This window comes from Pristiophorus japonicus, chromosome 17 (genome assembly GCF_044704955.1).
Source record: "Pristiophorus japonicus isolate sPriJap1 chromosome 17, sPriJap1.hap1, whole genome shotgun sequence".
Taxonomy (NCBI): Eukaryota; Metazoa; Chordata; class Chondrichthyes; family Pristiophoridae; genus Pristiophorus; species Pristiophorus japonicus.
The window spans coordinates 96,644,657-96,659,471 of record NC_091993.1 but is presented as its reverse complement, the minus strand read 5'-3'; the positions used below and the strand labels follow the sequence as shown (position 1 = coordinate 96,659,471).

The 14,815-nt window shown below is 43.6% G+C and overlaps 1 protein-coding gene across 1 annotated transcript in view; it reads right to left on the bottom strand.

Annotated features, from left to right (window-relative positions):
• Positions 1 to 245: 245 nt before the first annotated feature.
• LOC139227870 (mitogen-activated protein kinase 12-like) overlaps positions 246 to 14,815 on the bottom strand; it is a 63,974-nt gene continuing 49,404 nt past the window's right edge. The window contains exons 11-12 of the mRNA XM_070858959.1: positions 6,603 to 6,776; positions 246 to 2,128 (exon numbers count right to left, since the gene is read on the bottom strand). Coding sequence (XP_070715060.1) covers positions 2,052 to 2,128; positions 6,603 to 6,776 — 251 coding nt within the window. The 3' untranslated portion in view covers positions 246 to 2,051. The remainder of the gene's footprint in view (positions 2,129 to 6,602; positions 6,777 to 14,815) is intronic.

The following is a 14,815-nucleotide window of genomic DNA, read 5'->3' as shown; positions in this document are numbered from 1 at the left end:
CTTTTCTTGGCAGCAGTTCAGTTGCTGAACCTATGATCTCCAATGGAAGTAGTTTCTAGCAAGTGAAAGTAACAGTGAGATTGTCGAGTTGAATTTGTAATTATTTCCCAGGCCAAGAACACATAGGTATTACTTCATTTCCAATACACATTTTCTGTTAATCTGTAACTGGTAAAATTAAGCCAGTCTTCATGCAAAAGTGTTTATGAAACTTTATTTTTTGGGAAGTAGAGAAAGCCATTTCATTACAAAGAAAAAAGTAAGTTGCATTTATATAACACCTTATCACATCTCTGAGGAATGTCCCAAAACATTTCACAATGAATTGTCATCACTGTTGGTAGTTAGGCAAAAAGTGCAGCAATTTTTGGCATAACCATGTCTGACAGCTTATGAATGACCAATTAATCTGTTGTTGGTTGGTTGAGGGAAGAATTACAAAAGAATTCCCTGCTCTTCAAGTAGTGCCATGGGCTCTTTAATGTCCATTAGAACCACAGAACAGGCAGATGGAGCCTTGGTTTAATTTCTCGTTTGAAGGCTGAAACCTCTGATGACGCAGTACTCCTGCAATACTGCATTGTCAGAGGTGCCAGAACATACGAGTCATTTTTAACTTCCATGTTTCAGACTACTCTTGTTGGTGAGTCCGAGATCCCTACATCTCATCTGGATAAATTTAAAGTATGCCCAAGACATGAATAACGAACCCTCTTTAGTTTATTTCGGCTGCTGGTTTTATCAGATTATCTCACTTGGTCCTCCTTGTCTCAGAAAGCAGCAGAATAAAACTACACTAGTCTTTTGAATTAAACTTTAACTACCAAACAAATTTATTGAAAAAGTGGTAGAAGTAGCAGTAACACAATGTATACTTGCAGTAATTCTTAAGTTTAGTTACTCTTTGTTTAGTAGAAAATAAACAGTTCACAATTGGTGTGCTAAATCATAAGTAATATTCTTATGTAATAATACTTTCCCTTTTCTCACTGTATAAATTGGCCAAACACTATCTTTTTGGAGACTTTAGCTATACTCACTTTTTTGAACACAGCACCTTCAAAACAAAAGGTCCAGACCTCGCAAATTTAAGTAACTGTTGACTATAAAAAAAGCTGTCACTTGACTGAGAGGGGTTTTTTAGTTGCCCAAAATTAACTTGTAATTTAAATCCATATCTGAGCTTAAGGCAAGTGCTTTTCTATGTATTTAGTTGTACAAGATTAATTGATCATTCAGAAGAGGTGGGTACAGAGTGGGTAGCAATGGCACCGCACTGGTCAACACACCAGAAACTTGACAATGAAAGAAAACTAACAAACCGCTTTTATTAAATTTTAGCACCTTAGTTAATGACGAGTGGTATTGTCCTCAATACAATATTTCTTGAATTCAGTGTTTTAAATTATCATTATTCATATGTGGACAATGGAGTTTCATGGTACAGAACTAAATGGTCCATCAGGAGCAAATGTTTGGATTCACTTACCCTGTAAGTATCTCTCCTATAGTTAAGGGTATAAACACATAGGTGGATGTGCAATTTATACTGAAGATTTTATGACTGATTTTAACTTTCGGGAGTGGCAGAAAATGGGCAGTCGTGGATCGGCTGTCCATTATACACCGTGCCCGATTTTCCTTTTCATTCAAGTCAATAGAAAGGGAAATAGGGACCAGGAAAATAATGGGCAGCCAATCCACTACTGCCTGTTTTCTGCCACCACCAAAACTTAAAATCAGCTCTTCTGTCTTTACACAACTGAACATTCGGTTTAGTTTTCCTATTAATTATTCTTATGTCATCAATCATTTTATGGAAAGGTACCAGTTGAATTTAATCATAAGCAGTACAGTTTGATTTAAATGATTAAAATCTAGAATTGATGAAATTCTGTAACTTGTAAACATGCATGTACAATTCAGAATTTTTAAAATTGATTAAAAAAATATAGTACTTTAAACATACAAAGGATGTTGGCTTTTTCCTGCTGTGTTATTACCTCACAAGCTGTGGGTCAGACTATATGGGTCCGAGGGTGGTCACGGAGCTACAATGCTGTTTCCTTGGGTCTCTTGTTTAGATTTGAAAAAGGAACAAAGCTCATCACCTCCTGAAATGTACGTCCTGAAAATAACAGTACTATATTAAATGTCTTTATAGTATAAGTTTAATTTTTTATATCTAAGCATTTTGAACAGTTTACATATATGCAGAATCTTGATCGAAGGAAACCGGATTTTAAAATTAATAGTTCTCAGCAATTTTGTTTATCCAATAGTTTTGTTTCAATTTTTCCCTTTTTTTTTTTTTACAACCCATGAATTGATCAGTATTAATCAGTGCATCAAAAAACTACAATTACATTATTTATATTAATCCAATAACATAAACACCATGCTATCATACAATGTCTCTGATCCCTCAATCACCATCCCTGGGTATATCCTGTTTCACCAGCAGGACAGAGGCACCAGAGTAGTGGCACAGTGATATGTAGTCGGGAGAGAGTGGCCATCGAGTCCGGACGCCATTAAGTCTCATGGTTTCAGGTCAAGCATGGGCAAGGTAACCTCCTGCTGATTACACCCTATTGCCCTTCCTCAGCTGATGAATCAGTCCTCCTCCATGTTGAACACCAATTGCAAGAAGCATGGAGAGTAGCAAGGGCACAGAAATGGGGGACTTCAATGTCCATCACCAAGAATGGTCAGTAGCACCATTATTGACTGAGCCCTGAAGGACATAGCTGCCAAACTGGGCCTACAGCAGGTGGTGAGGGAACCAACGAGTGAAAAACCTACTTGACCTCATCCTCACCAATCTACCTGTTGCAGATGCATCTGTCCATGGCACTATTGGTAGGAGTTACCACTGCACAGTCCTTGTGGAGACAAAGTCCCGTCTTCACACTGAGGACACCCTCCATCGTGTTGTGTGATACAACCACTGTGCTAAATGGGATAGATTCAGAACAGATCTAACAGCTCAAAAATGGCCATCAATGAGATGCTGTGGGCCATCAGCAGCAGAATTGTATTCCACCACAATCTGTAATCGCATAGCCCGGCATATCTCTCACTCTACCATTACCATCATGCCAGGGGAGCAATCCTGGCTCAGAGTGCAGAAGAGCATGACAGGAGCAGCACCAGGCATGCCTAAAAATGAGTTGCCAACCTGGGGAAGCTGCAACACAAGACTACATACATGCTAAACAGGTCTCCAGTCATCTTGGTTAATACTTGCTACTGGACCAAGATCTGGCTCTGTCAAGCCCGTGTCGTGACTGGTGTGCAACGGCCACCACTCATGAAAAAAATCCAACCACAGGCAATCTTCCACCCTACCTGGAATATTAGGTCCTTCATTGAAACACCTGTGAACTCATCCTTTTTTGGCGTGGAAGCAAGGCATCCTCGTTTTGAGGGACTGCCTATGATGATGATGATGATGGACATGCTAAACAGCAGAAGCAGCATGCTATAGACAGAGCTAAGCGATCCCACAGCCAACAGATCAGATCAAAGCTCTGCAGTCTTGCCACATCCAGTCATGAATGGTGGTGGACAATTAAACAACTAATGGGAGGAGGCGGCTCCATGAATATCCCCATCCCCATTGATGGCGGAGCGCAGCACGCAAGTGCAAAAGATAAGCAACCATCTTCAGCCAGAAGGGCTGAGTGAATGATCCATCGCGGCCTCCTCCTGAGGTTCCCACCATCACAGAAGCCAGTATTCAGCCAATTCAATTCTCTCCACGTGACATTAAGAAACGGCTGCATGCACTGGATACAGCAAAAGCAATGGGCCCCGATAAACATCTCGGCTGTCATGCTGAAGACTTCTACTCCAGAACTAGCCGTGCTTCTAGCAAGCTGTTCCAGTACAGCTACAACACTGGCATCTACCAGACAATATGGGAAACTGCCCAGGTATGTCCCGTCCAAAAAAAAGGACAAATCCAATCCAGCCAATTATAATAACTTTTATTTATATAGCGCCTTTAATGTAGTAAAGCATCCCAAGGTGCTTCACAACAGTGTTACAGATACATTTGACACCGAGCCACAGAAGAAATTAAGGTAGATGATCAAAAGCTTGTTTAAAGAGGTAGGTTTTAACAAGCGTCTTAAAAGAGGAAAAAGAGGGGTAGAGAGGTGTAGAGGTTTAGGGAGGGAGTTCCAGAGCTTAGGGCCAGGCAGCTGAAGGCACGTCCGCCGATGGTTGAGCAGTTGTAATGAGGGATGTTCAAGAGGCCAGAATTTGAGGAGCGCAGACATATTGTGGGATTGTGAGGCTGAAAAAGATTAGAGATAGGAAGGGGCAAGTCCATGGAGTGATTTGTAAACCAGGATGACAAATTTGAAATCGAGGCGTTATTTAACTGGGAGCCAATGTAGGTCAGAAAGCACAGGGGGCAATGGGTGATCTTGACTTGGTGCGGGTTAGTACACAGGCTGCTGAGTTTTGGATGACTTCAAGTTTACGTAGTGTGGAATGTGGAATGTTGGCCAGGAGTGAGTGGGAGTAGTCAAGTTTAGATTAGAGTCTACTCTCAATCATGAGCAAAGTGATGGAAGGTGTTGTCGACAGTGCTATCGAACAGCACTTAATCACCCAATAACCGGCTTATCGTTGCTCAGTTCGGGTCCCCTACCATCTCAGAATCCCATCACGATCAGCCCCAACACCAACATCACTAAACACACCAGCATCACCAACACCACCACCAACCTTCTGTGCAATCATCTGATGTTGAACAGGTCACAGAGCATCTGCACCCAACCAAATTGCTGCCCGGGATGGCCTCACCATGGCCAGATTTACTTCACTTGACGCTGTACACCCTGGGTACCACAAGATACACCAGGTTGACACCACCCCCATAAAGCATCCCTCTCACACTCATCACCATTGTGGAGGGGTACCCTAATGTCTCACCATTCACTACAACTCACTAAGCCATTTCCACAGGTGCACACAAATCCATCCAAGAACACACTGTTCAGAATAAAGATTTAAATGTTTGACAACACATTAGCAGAAACTCTACATGAACATTGGCTTAAAGACCCAAGTGCCTATCCTTATGAATTGTTAGTTGGTATGATTGGACCAGGATGAGTGTGAGATGTGGCTAGTGAGATGGGGATGTAATAATGTAGATAGAGAGGGATGGATGGAGGTGCAAGGTAAGTTGGTGTGAGTAAGGATGTGCAGGAGTAGGATAGGGAAAGCAGAGTGATGGGGATGTGATGAGTAGCATAGCAGGAGGTGGAGTGTGGCTTTGCAGTAATGTTTCGTGATCTACTGAGATCGTTGACAGGTTTGCCCCCCTGCAGCCAGCTCCTGATGACATCCCTGCTTGTGCCCTCCTGTGTAATGTGCAACCAGGCTGCATTGGTGTCCTGCGGAGGTCTCTTTTGCCCAATGGAAGAGAAGAGAACCTCCATGCGTGCTGTGATTCCCTCGATAAGCATCTGGAGGGAGTCATGGGAGAGCCTGGGTGCAGCCGTGCACCTTTGTGCAGTGATTGTCAGTGTTTGCAGCTCCTCAATGCTGCAGAACACTGACCGAACAACTGTCAAAATCAATGTGGCCAGGGTCTCCAAGGAAACCGGCTGATGACATCATCAAATGGAGTCATCAGACCCACTTCCTTTTAATTGTAGGGAAGAATCCTTTCACTGTGCAGGGTAGAGCCTGGAGCGGGTTCGCAACCTGTCACCGACCCACCGCCCTGGACCTGCCATGTTTGGCAAAATCACGGTCTATATCTCCAAGTGAGAGTCTAATCACTGCCCCATGACTTTCAACGGCATAACCATCACCAAATCTCCCACCATCAACATCCTGGGGGTCACCAGTGACCAGAAACGTAACTAGACCAGCTACATAAATACTGTGGCTACAAGAGCAGGTCAGAGCTGGGTATTCTGCGATGAGTGTCTCACCTCTGACTCCCCAAAGCCTTTCCACCATCTGCCAGGCAAAGAATACTCTCCATTTGACTGGATGAGTACAGCTCCAACAACACTCAAGAAGCTCTACACCATCCAGGACAAAGCAGCCCATGCACCACTTTAAACATTCACTCCCTCCACCACGACTGCAGTGTGTGCCATCTACAAGATGCACTGCAGCAACTCAGCAGCACTTCCAAAACCCGCGACCGCTACCAACTAGAATGACATGGGAACACCATCACCTCCAAGTTCCCCTCCAAGTCACACACCATTCTTACTTGGCAATATAACACTGTTCCTTCATCATCACTGAGTCAAAATCCTGGAACTCCCTCCTTAACAGCACTCTGGGAGTCCCTTCACGGCATGGACGGTAGGCGGCTCACCACCATCTTCTCGAGGGCTTTTAGGGATGGGCAATAAATGCTGGCCTTGCCAGCGACGCCCACATCCCAGGAACAAATTTTTAAAAAACGTATACATACATACATATACACACACATATAAACTCACGGTTCATTATTTCTGGGATAAGTTAATGTTTCAATATTTATTTTAGAGATACACAGACGTTATAATGTGAAATTAAGTTGACATTGCATAGTTATTCAACATTCTATAATCACTTACTTTTCCACAGATCAACTGACAATTTCAGCTGGTCCAAAGAATCATCAAAAGACTCAGGTTTAGTCTCATCCTCTGGATCTTTGAACGGTTCAAAGTAGGGATGAGTCAAAGCTTCAGCAGCCGATAAACGTTTGTCTGCATCCAACACTAACATTTTCTCCAGGAGGTCCACAGCTGATGTAAGTCATTGATATTTAAAAAGGAGAGAACACTTTCAACTCTTCTTCATCCAAAATTCACAATCAAATACATTATGCAGCTTTCTTTTACATTTCTATTAAAATCTCAGTTAATCTATATTCTTCTATAGAACGAAGTCAACTCAGTTGAGAAAAGTTGAATAAAATTAGTATTTCTGAGGGGAGCAAAAGAATGGTTCTTATTCCTCATGAGATTTTGCACCTCTGGTGGATAATTTTTTCATTTGGATATAGAGCTTTAAAAATCAATCATTTTAAAACTCATCTGCTCCAAACATTAAATCCACACTAAAATTCATAAATAAAAATTAACAGTCAGTTAACCACATAAAACTAGGTTAGAAATCCAGATGAAATCAAATTTGGTTGCTAGAGTTAAGCCAAAAGCATATTAGCCTGGAAATGCCTAGGGCCTCGCTCCACTGGTGTAAGTGCAGCAGAGCAGAACCCCACAGGCCATCCTCACCCAGGGCCAAATGCCCCATCCAAAATTGTGGGGATTGAGTCACGTGCCTAGCTGAGGTGAGCTGCCTGTAAGGGTGCATCAGTGGCAGCTACCCGAGCTGACTGCCCTTCAAATGGAAAGCGGAGTCCTCCCTCGGCACAATTTTTTTTTTGAATCTTCAACTCCCACTGGAGCCACTCAATGCTGCAGAAGATAATCGCCTCTCCATGATTGATTACCTTACTGTCGGAAAGGTAATCGTATAAAGAAGACATGTCTGGTCTCAACCAATTTCTTCCACTGAGACCTTTCAAAAGGTATAAAACAATGAATTTCCTGGCAAATTGCCCAGAGAAGATTGGGAACTCTCCACCCTCCCCCTGCAAAACATCTCTCCAACATGCACTCTTAATGTATGGTGGGTTGAAGATCTGCCAACCTGTAATTTAAAGGCCCGGTCTAAATGAGGCAGGATCCTAAGCCATTATAGGACACACCCTCTCCATGAATTTCAAACCCTTATGTTTGGAAAAACTGAGGTTTATTTTATGTTTAATTTAACGACAGGGAAATAAAATCACTAGAAATGTGTTGTTCCATTAAGTCTTTTTGTGGGGGAGACGGGGGGGGGGGGGGGGGGTGGGGGAGGTATATTGAATATCCTGTGACAAGTACTATCCTGTGTGATAGGGAAATTTCATCATTTTGAACAGGATTATGGTAATAAATTCATGTTTAAAGCTTTGTGCAGTTAGACAATCATATAAATTCAAAAATACCATGAAATTGATAACCATTTAATCCATGATAGTCATAAAGGATAAAAAGATCAATTTACAGCACTGCTATGTATTCCTGGACAGATTGACATTTTAGGTCTGATAGAGCTCCTGATTTGTGATCAGCTAATGTCCACCATGGATTAGTCAAGAACTGTCTGTTTGACATACTGGACTCAAAATTGGCCCACCCCTTTTTCGGCGCACTCACCAGAGATGCGGCGACTTTGAGAGCTGAAAAGAGCGCTGATGAAATGTCCCCCGATTCTGGGTGCTGTGTTGCCTCTCCCGGGGCTTGGCGCGGCGTGGCCAGTCGATTGGGGGGGCGGAGCTAGGGTCCTGCGCCAGAAACCGTGCCGGCAGGTCTACACACGAGCTCCTGCCCCCAGCCTCTGTGTGCATGCTGCAGCGTGGGACCCGATGCATCCCGCCCCTATTCCAGGTCAAGTGGCCTCCCACACAAGCCGGCCCCACTGCCTTCATGGGCTAGAAGGCCACAACAAGCAGGTTTGTGCGGGACCTAAGCTGGAGCGGCGGAATTCCGAACCGCAGGGTGGGTTTGATCACCGACCTCATGGGGGTAGGGGGTTCCGATCCCGTGGACGGTCGGATCCCCGACCTCTAGGGAAGATCTGATCCCCAGACATGTCCGATCTCTGACCCCAGGTGTTGTTCTGATCCTGGAGGGTCTGATCCCCAACCCCGGGAGGTAGGGTTGTTTGTAAGGGGCGGGTTGATGGTGGGTGAGCTTAGGCGGCTGGGAGAACATAAGAACATAAGAATGATGAGCAGGAGGTACTTCTTTTTTTTTTATTTGGATAGTTTGAAAAATTTATGTAAATATGTTTTGTCTCTTTACTTCTTTTATTTTTGTAGTTTAAGCTTCCATGAATGCTTCTGTTGTATAGTAAATTAACTTTGCGAAGTTTGTCATATGATGCTACTTGATCCTATTCACATTCTTTAGTCAAGTCATTAAGTTCTGCTGGCCTCCGATGTGCCTACCTGCGCTGATTTCTTAACTCTCCACAAAGGTTTTCTGTGCGGCCACAAACGCTGGCCTAAGTTAGTTTGGAGTAACTATTAGCTGTCCAAAGTGGCCTAAATGGCTAAAACGGGCATAGGTGGCTGGTAATGACCCCCTTTTGAAAAAAACGAAACTAAGCTTAAAAAAAATCCTAACTAACTCACTTACACTGGTGCAAATTGAATGTGCAAAATGGGGATTTTTAAGATACTCCAGAAAAATCAAGATGCTCCAAAAAAAACGGAGCAACTCCTGGCCAATTGTGAGCCCCTAATCCCTTTGTTTCTACCGGTCAGTCTGGAGTTGTCAATTCTATAGCTCAGTGCTGGGTTAGTGAATGAATGGATTTCTGCTCAACTGCCACTCAGAAACAGAAAGGATGCTGATTTCTGATTTGTGCCCTGTGCCTCAAATTATGCAGCCACAAATGGCTCCCCATCAAAGAAAAGGATACCACCACTAAGAACAGATGGTTTAACTGAGCTAATAACATAAGGTAAAGAAACAGTAGCTTAAATTGCAATTGTCAGATTAGGTTGAAGGAAGCAATCAATCCCATTCAGCATTCATTGGCCATGGTATGCTCCATCCTATGCCTGTATTCCAGGATCAACACAACATGTCCTGAAGCTTAAAACATGGCCAATCAGCTAGAGACGCCATGACCAATGTTCACATGCATCCTCGTCTCGTGAACATTTTATTTAGCCAAAATCAGGAGCGGATCCATCAAGAGATACAACAGCCAACTCACCCCATGCACTGTCTGACTGAAAATTAACAATGGTAAATGGAGTTAAAAGTTATGAAGCAGCTCCTTTAAATAGGGAAATGGGACTGCAAACTCTAGCACTGTACATACATGTCAAATATTGCCCTGCTCTTGTTGCAAAGGAGCACATGCCAGTGTAAGTGCTCATTAAAAGTGTAATTCAGAGCTTCCATTTGACCTGACATTTTAGACTTCATTGATTAAGCAAGGAGGAGTTTATTTTTTCTCCACTTGAGATGCAAAATATAAATAGATAAATTCTTTCCGTTAAAACAAATTTAAAAAAATGTTTTGTCAAAAAAACATTAGAAATGAATACAAGTAACAAAGTAAATTCAGTAAAGGTTGATAATTCTACAAAAACAATTCCTCCGCAGTTATGTATTGGACTGTTTGGAATGTCAGGAATGTTCTGAGGAGCTGCCCGAGGTCATAGTAGTTACAAGGATAATTGAAACATACAGGTCTGAGTCACATGAAGCAGATTGATGCCAAAGATGAATAACCAGATTAATAAAAAACATTATTTCTTTTTTGATCTTAAAAGTGCATAAAATCTTCTAAAACCTCAGGAAAATTGTGAATTCAATGTCCATATGAGAAGGATATTGCTTTGTGAGATATGATGTGCCATTGGTTGCGCATGCCTGACTGTTTTGTTTTTATCAACAGTCTGCTATTTGAAAAATCAAGTGGGATAAGGGTAAAGGGTTAAAAGAACAAGACATGTATTTTCACAGCTGAGTTTTAAATATTAACAGTTTTAAAGGGTTATCTTCAGCGTTGTCTCTAGTGTTACTACATTTGTGAGAACACCACCGCAGGTCGGGGCTATAAATAGAGTTGGAGCGCTGGGCCCTGGAACATTGTGGCGGAGGTGCGGCGAATGAGGGTACGGATCCCAGAAGAGCCGAGGGCCCAGGGGCAGCACGGACCTGCCCACACTGCGATATGTGTGCGCACTAGGTCCGTGCAGCAGAGCAGGTCTCCAGTCGTCCTGGTTAATCCTTGCTACTGGATAAAGGCCTAGCTCTGCCAAGCCCGTGTGGTGGCTGATGTGCAACGGTCACCACACATTTAAAAAATCTGCGCACAGACATCTTCCACCCCCTCAACTGGAATTCAGGACTGGAACATCGGGTCCTTCATTGAAACATCTGTGAACTCTCGTCGCAGCAAGTCATCCTCGTTCGAGGGACCGCCTATGATGATGATGATTTGTAGGTGGAATACATTTTTGAGGGAATCTTAAACATTACATCGATGTATTTGTCCCAAATATGTAGCTGAAGCCCAAGGACCAATTCATGGCGATCTTTGGGCCTCTTGGTTCGGGTGCACCTGCATCCTTAGCACTGATTCGGGGCCCAGACATAGATCTACTCCACATGCTGTAGACAAGGGGTAGAGAGTCAAATTGGTTGGCGTTCAAAGATAAGACTTGTTACATTAGTAGAGGTGCATTAAAGACCTACACATTGTGGGAAAGAAATAGAAGAGAAAATCTGCAGTCAGTTTAGAGATTGGAGTAGGAGTAACAAAATTATTGTTCTGGGAGATTTCAATTGTCCATTTATCAATTGGGAAAGGGAGTAAATGGAGAAAAGAGCTTGGAATTCCGAAAATGTGTACAGGACCCGTTTCTCCTACAAGGATGAAGGCATTGCTCGATCATATTTTCAGTAACAAAATAACAGAGAAGCAGGAGGAGCATGCACGTGTCTTTGCCAGGATATTTGGCTTCCCTGTGTGAAAGGGTGCCATCGACTGCAGACAGTGGCTTTGCAGGCGCCGCATCACAATGGTGAGATATTGCATAATCACAAAGGGTACCACTCACTTAATGTGCAGTTGGTGTGCGACCACGCCCAGTACACCATGAAGGTGAATGCCCGGTATCCAGGCAGCGGTCATGATGTCTTTATCCTGCGCCAGTGCACTGTGTCAGCAATCTCCCAGCCACCACGTCAAACCCGAGCGACAAGGCCCATCACGCTCCTCTGCAACCCCACCACATGTGAGGTTGCGGGGGTGGCATCTTATAATGAGGCCCATACTAGCACGAGGAATGTCATCGAGCAGACCACCAGGGTGCTGAAGTAACAGTTCCGCTGCCTTGACTGCTCGGGAGGAGCCCTCCAGTACTTGCCTGAGCAGGTGTCTAGATTAGTGGTGGTCTGCTGCATCCTGCACAACTTGGCCATCTTGAAGACACACCATTGATTCCACGACTACCTCAGGAGGAAGAGCAAGAGGAGGATCAGGAACCACATTCCGGACGAGCTGTCCATGAGCACATCACCAGACTCAATTTCCCCTAAATGAAACCCCAGATCCCCGTAGCTCAATACTTCCCCACTTTACCATTCCTCTGTCACAGAGCAGCCACAATGCTGAAATGAAACACAAACCAAACCACACTTATTAATCATTCAATCCAAAACTACATGACAGAGTCAACTAATCAACCTTGTGCATTCCCTTAGTGCCTGTCCTTACTGTTCCTTTGCCTGTCCTTGTGTTTCCCCAGTGGCTGCAGCATGGCTGGTGGAAGGCTGTTGACAGACAGTGGGGGAGACAGCAGATCAGTGGGGAGATTGCAGATGGCCTTGCATGATGATCTTGAACAGCTCTGGACCTAGAAGGCCCAGCTGTAGACTGCACCATCTTGGCATGCGCGGCAGCAGTATGGGCTGGCTGGCTGCCAGGCAACAGGAAGGGCACTGGTGGAGTGACAGTAATGGGAGGACAAACGCTCTCATCCTGAGAGAGGACAGCAGGTTTGTGCTCCACGGAGCCACTGTCACTTACTCGGGGCAGTGCCTCAGCAATCCTAGTAATCTGTTGGGTATAGATTTCTGGACTGCTGCGACACCCTGCAAGCACACTGATAAACACAGTCACGATGGCAACAGTCTGAGCTTGGGTGATAGCAAGCTGAGCCTGCATGAGAGCAGTCTGAGCTTCCACTGCAGCACTCAGATGTTGGGTCGCTTCAGTTTGTGCTGCAATAGAAGCTGAGACATCGCCCATCAAACCCCGCACCAAGGTTGGATCACGTGCTGCCTGTAGTGCTTTCGACAGGCGCAGGCCAATCATACATCACGCTCCCCACGCTCGTTTACAGGCCTACTCGAACTTTTAGCACCAAGTTCTTTCTATCTTAACAGTATAAGGATTAGGAAGTTTTGTTCACATTGGGCCAGATTTGGCTGTCAAAATAACAATGAAGCTAATGGCATTTGCCATTATTTATGCGTTAGTGGTACAGCTACTTCAAGTGAGGAGCAGATGCGTGGTTAAATGCTAATATCCAAAAGTTGCTGTCTGAGTTGCACTGCTCTGCTGTTAGCTTCACGAAAATAGTATCTCATTGTCTACCTCACCATTGACAAGCTGCTGCATTAGCGTGATAGACATGAACTAAACTCTCCACAGAAAGTGTAAGTACCCTTTTAACAATGTGATAATTGTTCATTACCGCCAATCAACCTCTCTGGCACTGAAAATTAACTATTACATGTGGAGTTTCATTTCTTCAGATATTAATTATTGGAGATTTTAAAAAGGTCAAATTTAAAGGTTTTAATTGTTTTAACTTTTCCTTTGTCTCGTTTTTTATCTCCCTCAATCCAATCTTTCTGGATATATAGCACAGAAACAGACCATTTAGCCCAACCAGTCCATGCGGGCGTTTATGCTCCACTCGAGCCTCCTCCCATCTTTCCTCATCTAACTATCAGCATAACCCTCTATTCCCTTCTCCCACATATGCTTGTCTAGCCTCCACTTAAATGCATCGATCTATACTACTCCCTGTGGTAGCGAGTCCATATTCTCACTACAAGGTAAAGAAGTTTCTTCTGAATTCCCTATTTCTCTTTCTGTACCTGATTTGACATTGAATTCACCCACTCTAATTTTCACCTCCTTCTCAGTCCTTGCGCTGTTAATGTCTCAATCTGATTGGTTAATGAGATACACAGTTGCTTGTCCTTTTCACTCAGGACCCAGATGCCCAGTTTCCCTCACTGCGACGTTATCAGCTCGCACTTTCAGCAACTTAGTAGGCAAAAATGAAGAGGGAGAGGGCAGGGAAGTGGAGATGAGTCTATGATCAGATCAGCCATGATCTTATTGAATGGTGGAGCAGGCACGAGGGGCCAAATGGCCTACTCCTGCTCCTATTTTTTATGTTCGTATGAGATCTTGGGCTTTATAAATAGAGGCATAGAGTACAAAAGCTAGGAAATTATGCTAAACCTATATAAAACATTAGTTCAGCCCCAGCTAGAATTTCATGTCCAATTCTGGGCACCACACGTTAAGAAGAATGTGAAGGCTTTGGAAAGCATACAGAAAAGCTTTACTGGAATGGTTCCAGGGTTGAGGGATTACAGCTACGTGGATAGACTGGAGAAGCTGGGATTGTTCTCCTTCGAACAGAGAAGGCAAGAGGAGATTTGATAGTGTTTAAAATCATGAAAGGTTTAGATAGAGTAAATAAAGAGAAACTATTTCCAAAGGCTGGTGTCGATAACCAGAGTTCACAGATTTAAGGTAATTGGTAAAAGAACCAGAGGCGACCTGAGGAAATTGCGCAACAAGTGGTTAGGATTTGGAATGCATTGCCTGATGGGGGGGTTGATACAGCTTCAATAGTAGCCTTCAAAAGAGAATTGGATAAATACTTGAAGGAGGAAAATATTGCAGGGATATGGGGAAAGAACTAGGGAGTGGGACTAACTGGATTGCTCTTTGAAAGAGCTAGCGCGGACTCAATGAGCTGAATGGCCTCTTTCCATGTTGCACTTCTCTGATTCTATAATGATACTGAAGCTGAGAGAATAAATCTAGAGTAGACCTGAAATTTGTATCATGGCAAATGGAAGTAGAGAAGGACTTTCAGTCCCTGTGATAAGATAGTAAACCAGAGATAAAAAGATAGAAAAATCATACTCAAGGTTAGATAGAAGTGAAGAAAAAGATA